Genomic DNA, 19,691 nt, shown 5'->3' with positions numbered 1-19,691 from the left:
TATATATATATATATAATTTAAAGACTGTGCAGTGAAATATTGGGCAGTAGATAGCTTCAGTTGTGCTTCTATGCTACATCTTTTCGTAATGAGGTGGTTTGGAATTAATGTTGTGAAAACCTTTAAATGGCATCATTACTTTAATTTGCAGTCATGATTTTGAAACCTAATATATAATGATTATCCATGCCTTAGAACTTAACTAAGCGCTTGTTAATCCTCGAGGCTCTTGGAGTCTTTGTATGAAGAGAAATAGCGGTGAGAAGACGTGGACTGGAAAAGAGTTCTCTCCCCGCACCTTTTTCTCTTTTCTAACCCTTTTTCTGCTGAAGAATCTCCTAATTTATTAGTGGATGTCTGGCAGCGCAGCTCTAATAGCCCAGACCAGCCTGATCTCCCAGGGCTCGGAAACTAAGCAGGGTACACCATAATCTGCTGTGCAGAGGAAGGCAATGGCAAAGCACCTCTGATCATGGAACATGGGGTTGCCATGAGTTGGCTGCAACTTGACAACAAGAAGAAGAGATTGGATTTATACCCCGCCCTTCACTACCCAAAGATGTCTCAGAACGGTTTACAAACTCCTTTCCCTTCCCCTCCCCACAACAGACACCCTGTGAGGGAGGTGGGGCTGAGAGAGCTCTGACAGAAACAGCTTTTTTCAAGAACAGCTCTGAGAGAACTTGTGACTGACCCAAGGTCATCCAGCCAGGTGCAAGTGGAGGAGTGGGGAATCAAACCCGGTTCTCCCAGATTAGAGTCCGCGCACTTAACCACGACACCAAACATGCTTTACCGTCTTTAAATCTTCATATTAAAAGTATATGCTGGGGAAATATCTGTTCAGATCTACCCCCCTTACTGAAGTTGGTGGGACGCCACAAATACATGCTAGCATCTGTTGCCTTCGGGAGCCAGCGTGGTGGAAATCCTGATGTTCGAGGCTGCAAAAACAGCAAAAATGGCTTGGAATACTCTGTGTTTAACTCAGCACAGGGAGGCTTGTGTGAAATTGTTTTCCCCTCTTCCACTTGTGCAAGGACTATAGTGCATAAAGAAATTTTCTGGTGGATCCAAGCCACTGATTCCTATGCCCATAATGACTTTCTCTATTGCTCGGCTGTGTAGTCACTTGCCATCAAGAATTCCCATGAAATCTTCATCTTCTGACTCTGTCTCCTCAGCCTGCACTTCACTAAGGTGAGACAGATCCTTAACTCACTGAGTTGAGACTGATCCTCTTTGGGTGACATCATCACGCTGATGCCGGGGGGGGGGCTGTTTGTGGGTGGGGCTTACCCCACCGGCCAGCTGGCTGGTGGTGGATTGGAGCCCCTGAAATCAGGGAACCCTGCGCCCTGACCAGGGGTCTGGCAACCCTAGGTGGGCTGGCCCTCCCCCTCCTGAGTCACCTGGGCTCCCCCTTCTCCTGCAGTAACCTGAATCACTTCTCCCCCCCTGGCTGATGGAGAGCTAGGGTGATTCCGCACAACTGCTTGCCCCGGCGTCAGCCCCCACAGAAAATCGCAGGTGCTGCTTGATTCCCCACCTGAAAATCCGAGGTGGACATTTAACCCACAGTTTATCTGCTTTCTTTCGGATTTTCCAGCTACTGGATTTTCACGGATCTTTTTCTCTATTCGGCTCTCAGGCCGGGGTTTTAAGGTGCGGAATAAATGGATTTGCGGCAAAACTTCCCTCCCAATTCCCGCCCCCTTGAGTTTTGCATTCCAGTGTGTACGCCCATCACCCCCTTCTCCCCTAGACCCCCTGCCCACCCCATTCCCCGTGCCTGTTGGTTGCATTGTGACGCCACCAGGCATGCGCTTAAAAAAGGGAGAAAAAGTAGGGAGGGGGCAGAGGGGAGGGCAATGCAGTTAAGGGAAGGAGGAAGGACAAATGCTCTTAATTAAACTCATTTAGCAAAATGAACGAGAACGGGGGGGAGTCTCTCTTCGGAGTCCCCACCCACCCTGCTAGTTTCCTGGGGGCAGACGGCTAAAAGTGAAGTGTGGCTGCGGACTGCTCAGGCTTAATTCAGAGGAGCTTACTTCTGAGGAAACCTGCTAAAAGGCTTGGACTCCTAAGCAGAAGACTAATAATATAATAATAATATATTTCAATTTATTAATCGCTCAATCCTGCAGAGCGGCTGGCTCTGAGCGATTTACAGTTGCACATATTAACAAGGGACTAACAATGATTCATAGGGGGTAAGGGAGGACAACATATAAATCTTTTAAAGTCATACACGTTTGCAGCCGATGGAGTTTTTGTTCAGCTGTAGGCTTAGACGTGTTCCAGATGGCATTCACTCGGCTTGGCTTGATGATGTCAGTTTTTCCAGGACTGCTTCGAGTCGTAGCTTCGCACCGCCACTGCCTGGCCGGATTGGCCCATCGCAGGCTTCTTAATGCCGAAGAGATCTTTCCAGGCTTCTGAGCTTCCGAGCTGGACATTCCGTTTCGCCGGCTAACACCTCCCCCCACGGGGGGGGGTTTTAGTGTGCCTGCCCTCTCTAAGGAGTGGTACCCATTTTATCTCGTCGCCGAAGCTTTCGAACCGCTGGGTGGACGGCGAGCTGGGGACAAGGCTGGTAGCTAACACCAGCGCGGGCTAGAACTGACAGCAGTTCTGTTCAGTTCAGATGTTACTGTAACCAGAGGATAAATCCTCTGTGCCACCAATGCATTAACCAGTTATCAGACCTGGCACAATTCAACCCGTGGAGTACCAGAGGCAAGTCCCTAATGTGGAATCACCCCTAGTCTCTGCAGAGACACTTTCCTCCCCTCGCCCCCCTTGTAGGGTTTGGCTGCATGTTACCACATTTACTGAGTACTGGCCGCCAAGGAGATCTCAGCCAAGTATCACAGGATACGGCTGGTTCTTCATAACCCCCATTTCTGTGAGGCCCACCAGCCCTCTCCATTCCGCAGGCATCCGTGCCACAGGAACAGTGAGGGCAAGTGACTACACGGCCAAGCAATGGAAGGAAGTCATTATGGGCATAAGAATCAGTGGCTTGGATCCACCAGAAAATGTATTCATGCACTGTAGTCCTTGTGCCAGTGGAAGAGTGGAAAACAATTTACACAAGCCCCCGGTGCTAACGTTTAACGTAGAGTGTCCCAGGCCATTTTTGCTGCTTTTGAAAGGCATGGCGCAAGAAGGGCACTATAATGTATAGAAAGGAAAGTATTTGGTATTGCACAAGTGGACCTGGCCTAAGGCAGCTTACATCCCCACTTACACATCACTGAACCCAAGCCAGTGTTTTCAGCTAGACAGACCCAGTCAAGGCTAGACTTGGCAAGGCCAAGCCTCACCTGGGATCATCAATCATCTTGCCAGGTCAGGAGCAGACCGTGGGCTGAGCAAAAGGAATCTCTCAGGAGCCTGAGAGGACATTTTGGCCTACAGAACTTTCCAACCCATAATTGCCGGGCAGCAGAGCAGACCTCTAAAGGCTCCTGGCTCTGGCAGTTCTTGACATCCTCTGGCCCAGAACCCCGTGTGCACTCAGAGCAGTGACCCTTTTCCGTTCCAAAAACTGTCAGGTGGTGTAGAATTCAAAGCAAAGCTTTTGTTGTTGTCCTTCCAGGGCCAGCTGAATGATCACAAAGATGTAGTGGACTTCATCATCGAACAGCAAAACGTTGTTTCCCATATAAATGAGAAAATTCTTAGTTCTGAAAAAAGATATCTGAACTTTATATCTTCACCAGGTAAACCAAGTCCTGCCCTCCTCCCCTTTCCTCTAGTTCTGGTCATCATTTTGTTTGATCTTTGATGTTGTCTCATTTTAACTTTTGCAGTTCCTGTAGATATGGAGGATTACTCAACTTTTTCTTTTTTGGATTCTCAAGATAAAGCTGTCGTTCTTTCAGAAAATATGAACTATGTCACAAGGAAAGGTAGGTTTGTTTTATTAGAGTGCTAAAATAGTTTGGTGTAATGGTTACGAGCGGCATACTCTAATCTGGAGAACCAGGTTAGATTCCGCACTTCCCCACTTGAAACTAGGTGGGTGACCTTAGGCAAGTCACAGCACTCTCAGCCTAAAAACAAGCATAGCTCGCCACCTAGTGGTGGCAAAATAGAGCTACAGCTTCGGCAGCCAAACTGTGCCCCCCGGGAATCTCCTGGCTATTCTACACACAACGCCATACGATAATTTCAATTTTGCTAAAATACACATGATTATACCTGAACTCTTGCAGGACCATCTGTTGTAGATGTGTAAGGCTTAACCATAGCTACCATCTATATATCTAATAGCAAAGTGGCCCCCGTGCATGCGTATACCTAAATCCGCGCATCGGGGGCACCTGGGGGGAGGGAGATTTTTGTGCACACTTGCGGCAGTCCCCAGGTGTGCACAAAAATCTTAAATCCCCCCCAAAGTAAAACTGCGTTCCGTGCGCATGCGCAGGGAACGCACTTACCTCGGGGATCTGTGGCAGAGCTGTTGGTGATGGCGGCGGGGGGGGGAGCCTTGGCGGGCCAGCGGCTAGAAGCCATGGCCATTGCTGCTGCTGTTGGCGGCGGCAGCAGTGGAGGAAAGCCTGGCGGGCATGGCAGCTTGCAGTCCTGCTGTCCGAGTGGGGGGATGGTGGTGGTGGAGGAAACCGGGGGAGTAGGGCGGGGGGGTGAGGGGGGGAGAGGAAAGCGGCAAGGCCTGGTGGCTGGCAGCCACTCTGGCCTCGCCGTCGGAGCCGGGGGTGGGATGGAGGAGACCGGGGGAGGGGGGAGGAGATCAGCAAAGGTTTACCTGCTACTGCCTCCTCCCCCTCCTCTGCCTGGAGCTCTTCTCTCCCCCCCCCCAGTATCGCGGGTCCCCTTTCTGCCTCGCCGTTGGAGCCGGGGGTGGGGTGGAGGAGATGGGGGAGGGGGTGGAGGAGATCAGCAAAGGTTTACCTGCTGCTGCCGCCTCCTCCTCCTCCTCTGCCTGGAGCTTTTCCCCCCCTCCCCGCGAGTATCGCGGGTCCCACCTCTTGTTAACTCTGATTTGTTACTTTAATCCTGTTTGAGATTCAATAAATATACAGTGAAACTGCGCCACCCCCAGCACATACAGAGAAAGAATAGCATGACCTGCAGATGGAGAATGGCCTTAAGCCATAATTAATGTCGTTAACCCAAACCACTGTTTGCAAACCTACTTTCCAAACTTGGTCTGCAGTTGAAGAGCTAGATTCAAATCCAGTGGCAATTTAGAGACCAGCCGGAGTTTCAGGGTATGAGCTTTTGAGAGTCAAAGCTGCCTTCGTCAGATGCCAAGGGAGGGTGTCTGAAGGGAGCTGTGAGTCTGGAGAGCTCATGGGCTGAAAATCTTGTTGGTTTCTGAGGTCCTGCCAGATTCAGATCTAAGAATTAGCAGATTATTATTGATTCAGCTGGCCTCCTTAGACGGCGATATACAGCCGTGACCTAGAAAGCAACCAGAATAGTCCCTCCGCACTGCTTCCCGAGTAGAATTGTAATAGATCAGCCAAGTCAAAGGATCCATCACCCCATCCCACCATAGCTTTCAAAGCACCGATGGGGATAGCATATTGAGTGGCTTAAGTTTTTGAAGGCCATCATAATATGGAGCCAGAGACGCAACCCCAAACACTTCTTCTGTATTTGGAAGTATACATTTAGTAGCATAAAATCCCTGGCCCCAATGATATCCAGCTGGCCTCGACCAGAACCAGGGATTTTTCGGCCTTGGCTCCGACCTGGTGGAACTCTCTGCCGAATACCACCAGGGCCCTGCCAGACTTAATGGAGTTCCGCAGGACCTGTAAGGCAGAGATGTTCCACCAGGCCTTTGGTTGAGGACACAAGTGGTTTCATCATGGCTGGCACCCTTCTCCTTTCCTCCATCTTTTCTCTTTGGCCCCCTCCTCGCCCTACCCGCGAAATGGCAACATAGTCCGGAGCGGGTCAAGAAGAAATTTTTTGGCCCCCCAAAGGGGATTTTTTATTGCATTTTTTTATAAACTACAAACTACAATGAAAAAATAGGAAGGGGAAACTACATCTAGGGAGGAAGGAAAGAAAACCACTAATAACTAAACCCCCAAGAATAGGAGATCATAACAACAGCTTATAGAAGTATTAATCTTAAATTGCTAGTATTACTTTGAATATAGTCGGTTATGCTAAATTATTTATCTTTTTATCCATTAATTTAACTGTTTAAAGAGAAACCCAAGAGCATCATCCATAAGGTCAAGAAGAAATATTGACGCCATCTGAGATTCTGTAACTGATGTATAGATTTTATTGATTTTAGCATTGTTTTTCACTGCAGTACATCACACACAGAGCCTTGTGATCACAAGGATTGGGTGGTTCATAAATCCAGTATTTGAAATAAATGAATAAAAACAACTGTGTATACAGCAATCCCTATTTCTGGTTTACTGTTTCACTTTCCCCACTGTACTCACCTACCTTGTCTCATTTCTCAGTAAAAACTTTGACATGAGTTATGTGTTGCTTTTCAGATGAAGATGTAATATATGCAGTTACCGTATGGATCGTGGCTGATTTTGACAGGCCAGATGGAAGGCAGTTGCTTTCTAATGCACTGAAACACCTGGTCAGTTCATCACAATTCCTATGCCCACTTATACGGTGAATGTCACTGAGGGTTCTCCTTGGCAAATCTGACAAGAAATGGTAATGGTAACACATACACGGCAGCTAGCTTCACTCAGATGAAGAAGACGTCTACTAAACCAATAGCTACCCTGTCCCCAGAAATAAGAAGGAACTACAATAACCCTCCTGAAACAGTTGATGACTGAATAGCTCTTGAACCTGGCAGTGATGCTCTGTTTGTGATAAGCAGTGAAAGGAGTCTTGCCAACTGGAGCTGGGTCAGTAGATGAAGAAGCCAGCAAGCGGTACACAGGCCCCCCCCCAAATAAAACCAGTCAGAGAGATTTATTTGCCACAACAGCTCTCAGTTATATGTAATAGTTAGCCACTTGCTGTAGATACATACATTATAGAGTCAAAATTCCAGAGGACAAAAAAGCTTTCCTTTGACCCGTGTTCCTGAAAAGGAAGGGTACAATTTAATGGACAATGCAGTCCCCCACCACACCCTTCCGTTTCATGGATTTCCTCATCTCACAAGTGTAGAGGTGTTCATGTGCTTGGCTATCAGCAGGGAGCAGACTGAGTCAACTCTCCAAGTAAACAATCACTTTAATAGCAGCCGGTACTTACAAAGCATTTCGTTCCAAGGGAAGAGAGAGTATTGATGTTCTGGGTGTAAGGGTAATAATAATAAGCAAGGGCTCATAAGTCATATTTTGTTTTACAGAAAACGAGTAGCTACATACAGATTGGGATTGTGAATAATCCCGCATCAAAAATAACCGAAGAGAACACACTGGTCGCGAGGGCGATCGTGGCAGCTTTTCTAACGCAGAAAAACACCAGTCTGAGAAACTTTCTCGACAAGATTGTTAAAGAGGAGACAGCAAAGTCCCTGGCAAGAGGAATGAAGATCAAGAAGCTTTTAGTTTCGGTGAGTAGGTACAGAATAAAATGATAGTCTCCCCTTCACCGGCTGCACACAAAACAACACTGCTCTTCTTTGATATTTTTGGATGCAGCATTTTACGAGTGATACGATGGTGTGTTCCTTTGAGATGCCTGCTGGCAGCAGTAGTGTAACAACTGTGCTCTTAAATGTTAACTGTGACATCTGTACAATTGTGTTAGTTATATCTTTGGGCAGTTGTGAATTTGTTGATGTTTCCTTACTGTATGGTATAGCTATTTTCACATGATCCCTTAAGGTAAAAGCCTTTGCTTTAGTTTCACCTTTCACTTGTGCTGTGGGTTGCTGGCTGTGGCATCTTTTGGCTACCAGGGCTCAGACTGGGCTTCACTTATGTAGGGTTGCCAGGTCTTACCTGGCTAGCAGCGGGGGGATCCCTCCCGGTCCCAGTCCGGGAGATCTTTGGTGCGCGTGCTGCAATAACGAAACCTAGAAGTGACATAATGTGCAGGGCACGTTGCAGGGAATGCCCTATCATTTAAGGAAAAACTCTATGGTGTTTCCGTAAATCATTGAGCGTTCCCCTCTGCAACGTGCCAGGCACGATGACGTCACCTCCGGGTGACGCCATCACACTGGGCACATCAATGCACGCGAGGCTTTTTGAGGGTGGGGTTCCCCCCACCAGCCAGGTCCAGGCCGGCGGATTAGAGGCCGCTAGAGCAGGCAAACCCCTACCCACCCGGGGGATCTAGCAGCCATATGCTTATGTCCTAATAAAGTTCTGTACTGTTTTGGTACGGGGTGCTGTGGAATCATTACAATGTTCGGCAGGTTTAGCCTGAAGTAAATTCGCTTAGGCTTTCACTGTAAATCTGGTTGCTGATTCCAGGGCCTTTTAGCTGTGGAGAGTAAACGATGGTAAGGTTTTCACAGGCAAGCGTGGTTCTAAAACCAAGTGATCAAAGACAGTGAAAGATGTTAGTAATATTTCTGATCTGTTCCTCACATTGCAGTTTTCACTTGGGGTAACATCGAAGTCGTGTTGAAGGACCTCCCCGGTGCAGGGGCAAGACCAGGGCGTGCAGTCCACAGACTGACTTCTTGCTGTGCAGTGTGCGGAGATTTATGCACTTGAATAGTCTCTCATGAGAGACATCTCCTAGCACATAGGAAAGTACATCGGCTGAATCACTCACCTGAAATTATTTATTTTTTTTAATGTGAGGCCATTTTAGGGTTGCCAGGTCCTAACTGGCAGCCAGTGGGGGGCTCCCGGGTCCTTCCCGGCATCTTCTGCTGTGCACGTGAAGATGTAATCTGGAAGTGACATCATCTCGTCGCTGACCTCACAGGGGTGGCACTCTAGTTTTGGGGCAAAACTCTGGTTTCTTGCCTTCAAAACCATAGAGTTTGCCCAAAAACTAGAGCGTCATCACCCCTGACATTGTTGACGTGATGACGTCATTGCATTGGGGACATCACATGGCAACATCCCTGTTTGGGGGTAGGGTTTCCCCCACCTGCCAACTGGCCAGCAGTGGATCAGAGCACCCAAAAGCAGGGGAACCCTGGGAGGGAATATTAGGACCAAAGCAGTGCTACAAAGTATTAAAGACTTCTACCTGTTCTATTTCCCTCTCCCTTATTTCCAGCATGATATGTGCATATGTGTGCTGGAGAATTAGGGTTGCCAGCCTCCAGGTGGGACCTTGAGATTCCCCATGAATTACAGCTCATCCAGACTACAGTTCCTCTGAAGAAAATGGATGCTTTGGAGGGTGGGTTCTATGGCATTGCACTCCACTGAGGTCCCTGTCCTCCCCGGGCTCCCACCACCTAACCTCCAGGAGGTTCCCAAACTGGAGCTGGCAACCCTATGCCCCCCACTCCCGCCAATGGCCAAGGAGGATCTGGCAACCCCATGGGAAATGTGTATTTTCCCTCCAAAGACTTGCACATAATGCATGAATGTGCAGACACATACAAACGCGCACAGACTTTGAGTGAGATATGGACGCAGGGGGCAAGGAGAAGTAGCCCAAGTGAGCAAATTTCCCTCTTCCCATTCCTTTGAATGTAACAAGAAAGCTTTTTGATGAAAGCAGCATTTTCTCTAATATACCAGAGTGTAACATGTCTCCACGTAGCTTCCTTTTGAGTCAGGTTTTCCCTTAATAAGCACATGCTGTATTATTTGGCCATGAGATTAAAAAAAGCAAAACTCTGAAATCAGTGCTAAGAAGGACAATGTCTGCTGCAGGGCTAGATTTACATCCAGTGTTCTTTTGGGGAGACAGACCCCGAGGTTTTAGATACGTTTTGTTTCTGTCGCTTACTTCAGCTTATCTGTTCTTGAATGCCATCTTTATTCTTTCTGTTCCAGGGCATGGATGATGACGCTTTTGAAAAGAAGTACAACACAATGGGTGTAGATTCCATTCGAGCTCACCGGATCTTTTGTCAGGAGGTTCTTAAACTGCTTCCTGGGCAAATGGCTGTAGTTAGTAATGGGAGGGTAAGTTTTACAATATATATTTATGCATTTGGTTATTTACAGTCTGCCCATTCACAATTCTTATGCAGGGTTTATGCTGGCCTTTGTAATTCCAGTGGAGAAATACCACTTGTTTCCCCCCACCTCTCGCCCAGAAGATGCCCAGAATTCAGCACAGAGATCCCTTGAGAGAAGGCCTTTAAAATCACAGTCTGGGACATCTCCCCACTCTCCTTATGTGGATTGTGGTTTGTTTTTTGGATACTGAAGAAGAATCGAGGGAGTGCATGCCAAAATCTCTGCTCTTCTCTGGCTCCTGGAGGCCTTTCTCAGTCCTTCTGAACAGCATCATTTCTTGGATCAGGAAGCCAAAGTCTTGCATTAAGTCCTCCAAGGGGAGGGCCCAGAGGAACTTTGCCTTGTGACAGAGAAGGAGGCTCTTGAGTTGGGCAAACTGAGTTGGGCAGCCTCTTAATGTCTTTCCCCAGCTGGATCTAAAACCTCAGTACGTAACGGAATGAACTCGGTGTCAGGTAAAGAGTTGTACCTGACAGCTCTAAGTCAGGATTGTCTGTTTCCAGCTGAGGTAATCGCCTAAGGCCTTACAACTTACTGAGGAAGGAGAAGGGGGCTCAGTCCATCTAACCCAAAAGAGACTGAGACTGTTCCGAAGGCACCCACTTGATTCGTGCTTATCATGTTCAGCAGGATCAAGAAAGCAGTATTAAGGGTGCTTTTTACTCCAGCCATTTAGCCTGGGATAGACGTAATATATTCACCTAGGTTTTTATGGTGGATCTGGTAGGTCCTCCCTGGCCACCGGTGGGGCTATACTCTAGCCACTTAAGTCTGGGATAGACGTAATGTGTTCACTTAGTTTTTATGGTGGATCTAGGTAGGTCCTCCCTGGCCACCGGTGGGGGGTGGAGACGTAGGGTTTCCAGTTCCAGGGTGGGAAATTCCTGGAGATTTGGGGAGGACAGGGAGGGACCTCAGTGGGGTACAGTGCCCATAGAATCCACCCTCCAACGCATCCATTTTCTCCAAGGGAACGGATCGCTGTAGTCTGGAAACGAGCTGGAGGCTGGCATTGTCAACCATTGCACTATTGTTTTCTGTGTTGTATTAGGCCTGGTTGCTTTGGTAAAATTAAAAACAACAGAAGTATTGTACAAGAGTGAATTGCCACAAGGCTCCTGAGGATTCGTGGGACTGCCGTCCCTTTAAATTTTCTTCCGTTTCTCAGTCTCACGGCTTCCTATTCACCCGTCCGTTTGGTACATTTTTTTATCAGCTCTTCACCTGAGGATCTCAGTACGGCGCTGCCTTCCCCATTTGTCCTCTCAGCAATCCCGTGCGATAGACTGGCGAGTGGTGACTGGCCCAAGATCACCCAGTGAGCTTCCGGGCAGAGTGTCTCTCCCTGCACCTCGTCCAGCACTCTAACCAATACTTCGTGCCGTCTGCCAGGCAGTATACGCTCTCCCTGGCCCCACGGTTCCCGAATCAGTTGTCAAGGGGGGGGGGGATGGCTTTAATTATGCTTTTGTCTTCCAAGCCAAAGAGATTCATTAATTTCTTTCTCATGAGAGTATAATTCTGCAATTATGATCTGAAGAAATACAAAAGGGAATTAATGAGCAATCTTTTTTGATTGCAAACCAAAAGGTAGTAATTAAATTTTCCCCCAACCCAGAATTTATTGTCAGCCGGGACAATCCTATAAGTAGGATTGCCGGCATCCAGTTGGGGCCTGGAGATCTCTTCGAATTACAACCGATCTCTAGACGAAAGAGATGCATTCCCCTGGAGAAAGTGGCTTCTGTACAGGGTGGACTGTATGGCATTATACCCTGCTGAGCCTCCTCCCCAGGCTTCACCCCCCCAAAAAAAAATCTCCTGGACTTTCCCAATACAGAGTTGGCAACCTTAGCTGTAACACCCCCCCCCCGAAATAATTAAACAGAATTTCCCTGTCTTCATCCACAGACCATTTCTGCAGGAGTGAAATTCCCCACACTGACGTTTTTAAAACTACGTGCTATGTGACATTTTCCGGAGTAGATTTTCCCTCACCGGGTCTCAAACCCAGAGTTTTCTCCTCCTTACCCCACATTTTTAGAATCCCCCGTTTTAGCGAGTTCAGAAAACACAGGGTAAGAAGGAAAGAACGTCGGGTTTGTGCCCGGTGAGGAAAAAAACCTACTGTGGAAAATGTCACATAACACGCAGTTTTAAAAACAACAATGTCTCTACTGCGGAAACGGTCAGAACAATAAGAATGGTGGACGCAGGAAGAAAGGGGAAGAAGGGAGTGAGGAGTCATGGGAGGGGTGGGAAGGTACCTCACAGTCTTTGCCTCCCTCATCTAGCAATGGGCTAATATTAGCTGAGTTGCTGGGCTAGGTAGTGTCTTCAGCCCACATTTGTAGTCCTCCCTTTCTTAAGCCAACCTGATGCTATGTGGGGGGGAGAAAGATGAGGGCCTGGAGAAGGAGGCACTTTGTTGGGCATGGACAGAAAAGGCTGTGGGTGGAATGAGTTCAGCACAGATTAATCATGCAGGGGTGTTGAACTCATTGAGAGCCGGTTTGGTGCAGTGGTTAAGTGCAGGGACTCTAATCTGGGAGAACTAGGAGGAGGCTGAAGTTGGTTCCTTATTCGCACTTCCTTATTCATTCCTTATTCATTCCTTATTTGTGTAGTCATTCAGAAACACTAAGGAGAGTGAGTTGGAAAGCTCTGAACCCCAATTTAAGGTCTGGACCACCACATATCATATACCCCTACATTCACAGGACTCTCCCCTTCGAGGGGACATGTGCTGTATCCTGGTCCAAAACATGGTTCTGGTGCCAGCTGCTCCAAAGTGCAGTGCCCCTAGGACAATCACACGAGCAGACACTGGGGCCAGGCCATGTGTGTCATAAAACGTAATGCCAGGTAGTGGAGATATAAACTTTATAAAGGACACAGACAAACACTATTAAAGATTTTTTAAACTTTGGATAACACATTTCCAGTGAGTTCAGCACCCCTGGATTAATGAAAGGGCTACTAGGCTGCACTTCTAAACACACTTTTGTCAGTTCAATGGGGCTTGCTGCTGAGTAGATATTTAGGATCAGCTCTGTTGTGACTGGCACTGTGGAATTCCTATGAGGAATATAGTGCTGTGCTAAGTACCATGGGGAGTAGGGATGCCAGCCTCCAGGTGGGACCTGGGGATCCCCTGGACTTACAGTTCCTCTCCAAATGACAAAGATCAGTTCCCCTGGAGGAAATGGATGCTTTGGAGGGGGGACTCGGTGACATCGTGGCTGGGTGGCCCCTGAGGTTCCCGTCCTTCCCAGCCTCCATCCCCAAATCTCAAAGAGTTTCCCAACCTGGATCTGGCAACCCTAATGTGGAGCTATGGAGCTGTTTGTCTAGTTCTACTTCTAGCTGATAGTACAGGGATGATAACCCTTACGTGCTACTGGGCATTAATGTGGAAAGCACTTTGTTTAATTATGCCTGAGAAAAGTCAATTTGTTGTTTGGTGAACAGGCTTTTCACCCCTGAGCAAAGGGCAAAGTTTATAAAATGAGTAATTGGCGGTTATGAAGCAATTCAAGGTTTCTCTACGGAATTATCCAGAGGTATCTCTGACTTCGAATGCCGTTGTCATTTTATTAAATCTGAATTATTTGTATTCTGGCCCTCAGCCCAAATGTTCTGGATGGAGCAAATTACTGCAAATGGTGAAATTAACTCTGTGATAGGTAGGTGGAGTTTGCGTTTGAAGCTGAAGAGCCATCTGCATCACGCCTTGGTTACCAGCTCTATCATTGTCAGAGTATTTTAGCAGAAGAACTTGCATTGCTAGAGTCTAGGATTGTCCAATATGAAGGCAGAGCTGTGGTTACTGATAGGGTGCCCAGAAGGAAGGTGTGGCTGTAGAACTGGAAACTGGATCTAGGATCCCAAGTTTGAGAAACCACTAATATCCTTTGTGGAATAAGTATCAAATATATATAAACAATGTAAATAATGGCTGTGTTTTAGTATTAAGAAATTGTAAAGCTTATGAGGCAAACATTAGGTGATTTTACCTCTGTGAGGGGAACTACGAAGCCATAGACCTCAGGGCAGCCTGTCTAGCCATAGAGTTTGTGCATAATGACTGTTACAATTACTGTTAATGGTTTTTTGCTGAGGTTTTTGGTGAGTTGTCATATTTTTATGGGCCAGAAGGATGGAAAGTGTATCACTGCTGATTGTTAAAGCTTACAACTTGGTGAGTTACTGGGTGACTTAACTAGTCTGCTGCATTTTAACTTAGACCCAAGGAGGCCAGGCTCCGAGACACAGGTGGTTGAAACCGTGCAGGGAGATAATAATAGGCTAGCCTCAGCCATGTCGCTTACTGTTATGTGGTTGTAGCTCAGAGCGCTCCATGCTGTTACCTAAATTTAAAAGTGATAAGTCTGGAAAAGTCAAAGATCACTAATCCATGGGTGTGGGGGTGGTGCAAAGCAATATTCTTGGATACTCCTAAAACAGAGCAAGCTTCTAACATCTGTGGTATTGTTTCTCTTTGTTCAGCTTCTCAAGGAAGGAATGTGGTTACAATAAACACTTTCAGTTATTGCGTAATGCCCTTGCTCTCTTGAGCACAGGGATCCCAAGTCCTCCCGGGCGGCGGGGAAACCCCTGCCCCAGAGGCCCATTCCCCGGCGGCGCCAGATCGGGCCCCAGGGGGAACTCCTCCCCAACGTGCGCGTCACCTGGAAGTGATGCGGGCACGCTGGGGGCGGGGCCACGGCCATACAAGGGAAAACTCTATGGTTTTCCCTTGTATGGTCATGGCCCCGCCCCCAGCGTGCCTGGCATCATGACATCACTTCCTGGTGATGTGTGTGTGGCGCGCGCGCTCCGGGATCCACCCGGGAGTCCCCCGCCACCAAGGTAAGTTCCACTTGGCAACCCTACCTGAGCATACTGTTCTGACTATCTTTCTAATAGTGTCGTTGCTCATAAATATTAACTGTTGTAGGTGTGCCCTGTTCTCTCTGGAATTTTCTTCATTCGGTCTTTCTAGATATTTCCATTCTGAGTGTTTGTATTTCGAGCTTGAATTGTGGCTTGCGGGTGGTGGTGATTATTCACTAGAGGAATCAGTACGCCCAAAAACAAGCACAGGCACAGAAAAATGTGTATGTGCACTGAAGCAGCATGCATGAGAATAACCAGCATATGCACCCCCTCTGTATCTCTGCGTGTAAAAAGCGTCGTCAATCACAGCTGACTTATGGCGGCCCCTGTAGGATTTCGAAGGCAACAAACATTCAGAGGTGGTTTGCTATTGCCTGCCTTTATGTAGTGACCCTGGACTTCCTTGGTGGTCTCCCATACAAGTACTCACCACGCCCAACCCTGCTTAGCTTTCAAGATCTGAATAAGATTGGCCTAGCCTGAGCCACCCATGCAGAAATTGTCAGCTGCCTCTGCTGGGATCTTAGAAGAATGACTCAAGTAGGAACAACAAATCTATTAGTGCAGTGAATATTATTAACACAAGACTTGTTGGAATGGCATTCTTTCGGGGGGAGGGCCCCAACTCCCATAGCCCTAGCCAAACAGCCTCCTTGAATGTAGAAAGAAAATTTATGACCTCAGAGCAGCATGTGTTTATACCTTAGAAGTGGACACCCAGTTACAATTCCCTAGAAATGCCCTCCCATCAGTTCCAAGGGGCTTTCAACCCCAGCACTGATTTTTCATGAAACTGGTTTATCCTGAATCTTCTGTGCGTGTAGGAGAGGTTTTTAATTAATTTCCTCCATCCTTTTTCTTTATGTCATTCTTCTGCCTGGCAGTTCTCTTCCAGTTAAATCTTCCATAACTCGCTGCACATTTTGGAATTATTACAATTCATGGATTGGCAGTTTTATTCCGCTCATTCCAGTGTAGTTTGGTAGAGCCTTCTCCTTGAGGAAGTATTGCTGGAGTTTGGTTTTGTTTCCTGATCCACAGAGAGTTACAACCCTGGAAACTGAGAATGGCCTTCAGAATGTGAAAAGTACGCAGACGGAGAGTGATTTCAGCAAAGCGTACTTTATTCGATCAGGAACAAGACGACTTTGGCCAGCTTGCAGGCCGGCTTTTATTCCCCAAGAAACCGCCACCCAAGACAACCCCCCACTTCCCAATAGGTTATTTACAGTGGCCGAGGGTCCCATAGGCTCTCAGCCGGGAACCTAGCCCCCTGATTGGAGCGGGCTAGGATTCGCATAGTCCATTGTCTCTTGGAGCGAAGCTCAACGTTTGTACCTGACCGCGTGGAGCCCAAGCCGGCCACGCGATCTGGACTGGATACATTACAGAATGCAAGGGGAGCAAGAATTCACACTGCATGAAACTTGAGCTTTTTGGATTCATTAAGCAGGGTGTTTTTTTTTTTTTTTTAAATAACCACACTGAACTTCATGCTATTGGATATAATAGCAGTCCATTCATTGGAATTACAGCATATCTCCAGCTACAGAGACCAGTTCCCCTGGAGAAAATGGCTGCTTTGGAGGGTAGACTGTATATGCTGCTGAAGTCCCTCCCTTCCTCAAACCCCGCCTTCTACAGGCTCCACCCCTAAATCTCCAGGGACTTCCCAACTTGGAGTTTGCAGCCTTTTCATTTATGCAGGTGAATTGCTGAAGGCAGATGGAGCAGCATTCTTATTAGGAAATTTCAGGGTCCTATCTTCTTAAGACATGTTCTTCTTGTTATTCTTGTTATTTAGAAATTGCAAAAGGGTTTTTTTTAGGGTTGCCAAAAAAAACCTCCCCCGGTTTGCCAGGGGTCCCCCGTTTTGGGGGGGTTCTACCCACCACCGGCCAGATGGCTGGTGGGGGAAGCCCCGCCCCCAACACCCACAGCCACCCCTCTCCCTTCTCTCTTGAGAGAGAGAGGGGTGGCTGCCTTTAAGTTCATGGAACCCACGTTTCCTCCCAAGCCCGATATCCACTTGAGATCAGGCTTGCAGGGAAATGCCAGCTCCGTGTACTTAAAAGGGAAACGCGGGCTCTTTGTTCTTAAAGGGGAAACGCTGGCTCCGTGTGGGAAACGCCGGCTCCTTTACGTGCAGGAAACTGGCGTTTCTGGAGATCGGGCGTGCGGGGGGGGGCAGTGGACGTCCCCAACGTCATGTCATCACGTCAGTGATGCCCCGCCCCCTCCAGGAACGCCCCCAAAGTCCCCCGCTGGGGTGGAAGATGGACTTGGCAACCCTAGTTTTTTTCCAGGAGAGGGGATAACAACCCCCTGTTTTTCTTGTGAATCTTGTTATTTAGAAATTGCGTAAGGGGTTTTTTTTTTACAGGAGGGGGGTTGTACACACTGCTGTACACACCAAAGCAACTTTGTGGCCCTGCTGTACACACAAAAGCAACTTTGTGGTACTTCAGGACTCACTTTCCGTCTGCATTTTTAAAAAACTTTTTTCTGGCCTTTCAGTTAAAGCGCAGTATTACTTGTTGCTGGGGTCGCTTTAAGTAGTTCAAGATTCCGTCACCTCTCGTCTCCATGTAATCATTCTTGCCTTTAAGGGCTCAGTTAAGTTCAATCCTTTTTTTTTTTTTTTTTTAAATAAAAGCAGGATGTAGCATTTTTTTGAATGCCAGATCTGTCAGCCTCTTGGTTTTCTGTTTTGCAAAGGTAATTGGCCCTTTACATGAAAATGAATTCTATCCAAAAGATTTCGACTTGCTGGAGAAGGTGACACTAAGCTCTGCGGCAATGAAGATTAAGACCCTTGTCAAGGAAATGGGCCTTGCCAGTAAACGGTAACATTTCTGGAGTATATATGTTAAAACAATTTTTGTGTCATTTTACTGAACCTAGCCATGTCTCTCTCACTAGCCCAGAGCGATACAACTATCAGAATTCATTCCTTCATATTCAGATCAATGTGACCCTTGCATTTGAGTTTTAAAATCCATCGTTTGAACATGAACACCATGAAAGGGGAAAACAGAATAAATCTATCTGTATTAGGAAGGTTAATATTTTAAGAGCCATATATCTTTATTTTAATGAATCTGATACAAAAAAGGAGAAAATATCTCAAACCAAAAGTGCTTTTTCCACACTATACAATTTATATCCTTGGTTGAAATAATATTTTACAAATGTATTGTATTTCTGTCATAAAATAATAAATTGCTGGCTTACAACACCATAACAAAAACAAAAACAAAAATTAAAAATAGAAGAGTCAGATCAATGTCTTAAATTGCTTAATTCTCAAAATGTGGTCGAAGAAAATAGTTTTTATATTTTTTCTTTGAGTGGGCTTGGTGTATTTCCCACAAGAGGAGGGGAAAGAATACATGCTACGGACCAACTTTGCTGTGTTTTGATAATAAGGAAAGAAAGAAATGTAATGTGGTGTTTTTTCTGTGACTTGGATGCTCATTTAAAGCAGTTCAAGAGCCGGTGGCTGAGAAACATCACATTAATATCTGCAACAGAATGTTTAATGACTGATAAGCAATTCAGTTTCCTGCAGTTCCATCTATAAACAACCTTACACCCATTCTAAGTCCATTGAAGTCCATGGGCTTATAATGGTGTAACACTCCTTAGAATGGTACTGTTATACACCGCATGGTCAGATCACTTTGCCTAGATGGATATCCCACCCCGCCCCCATCTAGGCAATGAGCGGATTTATTCTTTCCCATGGAGACTTATGAATCCAATTGGATTCTGAAATGCTCTGCAGGATCCGATGCCCTCCAGTGACTCATTAGATGCGCTGATAGAGGACTGGAATTCCCGTCCCTCTGAAGCCATTGATGAGATCGCCCCCGATGCCCTCTCCACTCCCGCGCTAACTTGTCTCCTGGTACGCAACGGAACTCGGGGATGAAACAGGAGCTGAGACAGCTAGAGTGAGTGTGGCAGCGAACTTGTGACAAAGAGGCAAGAACATTGTATAGGATGTTTATGAAAGCCTATGAGATGGCGGTGAAGGCTGAGAAGAAGGACTATTTCACAGCCTCCATCGCTTCTGCAAGCTCACACTCAGCACACTTATTTAGGGTAACGGGATCATTAACTTCTCTGGCTGAGAAAATGTTAGGAAATTGGTTCTTAGCTCTGAGGTTCTTCTGAGCTTTTTTGTGGGAGAAGTCTTGTCTCTCTGCCTCAGTCTCCCAGCCACTATTGATACAGTAAGTGAACTGAAGGCCCCTTGGCTGTCTTCGGAATCAGTTCTTGAAACCTTCCATTGGCTTTTCCGAGCCGATGTTGACAGAATTCTGGATGCTGTTAGGCCAACCACGTGCCTCCTAGACCCATGTCCTTCGTGGCTGGTGAAGGCTGGCGGTGAGGGTATACAAAGCCCCTTGGTAGACATTATTAATCTGTCTCTGGATTCAGGGGTCTACCCAGAGGGGCTGAAAGAGGTTGTGGTTGTTCTGCTCTTTAAAAAGCCAACTCTGGATCCTACCAATCCAGCCAATTACTGTCCAGTCTTGAATCTTTCATTTCTGGGTAAGATAATTGAAAGAGCAGTTACTGAGCAGCTCCAAAGTTTCTTGGATGAAATATAGGCAATGGACCCATTCCAGTCTGGTTTCCGCCTCAGCCATGGGACAGAGATGGCGTTGGTTGCCCTCATGGACAACCTTCGTAGGCAG

General features: G+C 47.0%; 1 protein-coding gene across 1 annotated transcript in view; it reads left to right on the top strand.

Moving 5' to 3' along the window:
* UGGT2 (UDP-glucose glycoprotein glucosyltransferase 2) overlaps positions 1–19,691 on the top strand; it is a 140,968-nt gene that overhangs the window by 77,449 nt on the left and 43,828 nt on the right. Inside the window, exons 17-22 of the mRNA XM_015417131.1 lie at positions 3,606–3,729; positions 3,820–3,918; positions 6,502–6,596; positions 7,329–7,535; positions 9,898–10,029; positions 17,704–17,831. Coding sequence (XP_015272617.1) covers positions 3,606–3,729; positions 3,820–3,918; positions 6,502–6,596; positions 7,329–7,535; positions 9,898–10,029; positions 17,704–17,831 — 785 coding nt within the window. The remainder of the gene's footprint in view (positions 1–3,605; positions 3,730–3,819; positions 3,919–6,501; positions 6,597–7,328; positions 7,536–9,897; positions 10,030–17,703; positions 17,832–19,691) is intronic.

This window comes from Gekko japonicus, unplaced genomic scaffold (genome assembly GCF_001447785.1).
Source record: "Gekko japonicus isolate JY-2015 unplaced genomic scaffold, Gekko_japonicus_V1.1 scaffold927, whole genome shotgun sequence".
NCBI classification, from domain to species: Eukaryota; Metazoa; Chordata; class Lepidosauria; order Squamata; family Gekkonidae; genus Gekko; species Gekko japonicus.
This window is presented reverse-complemented; position numbering and strand designations above follow the sequence as displayed.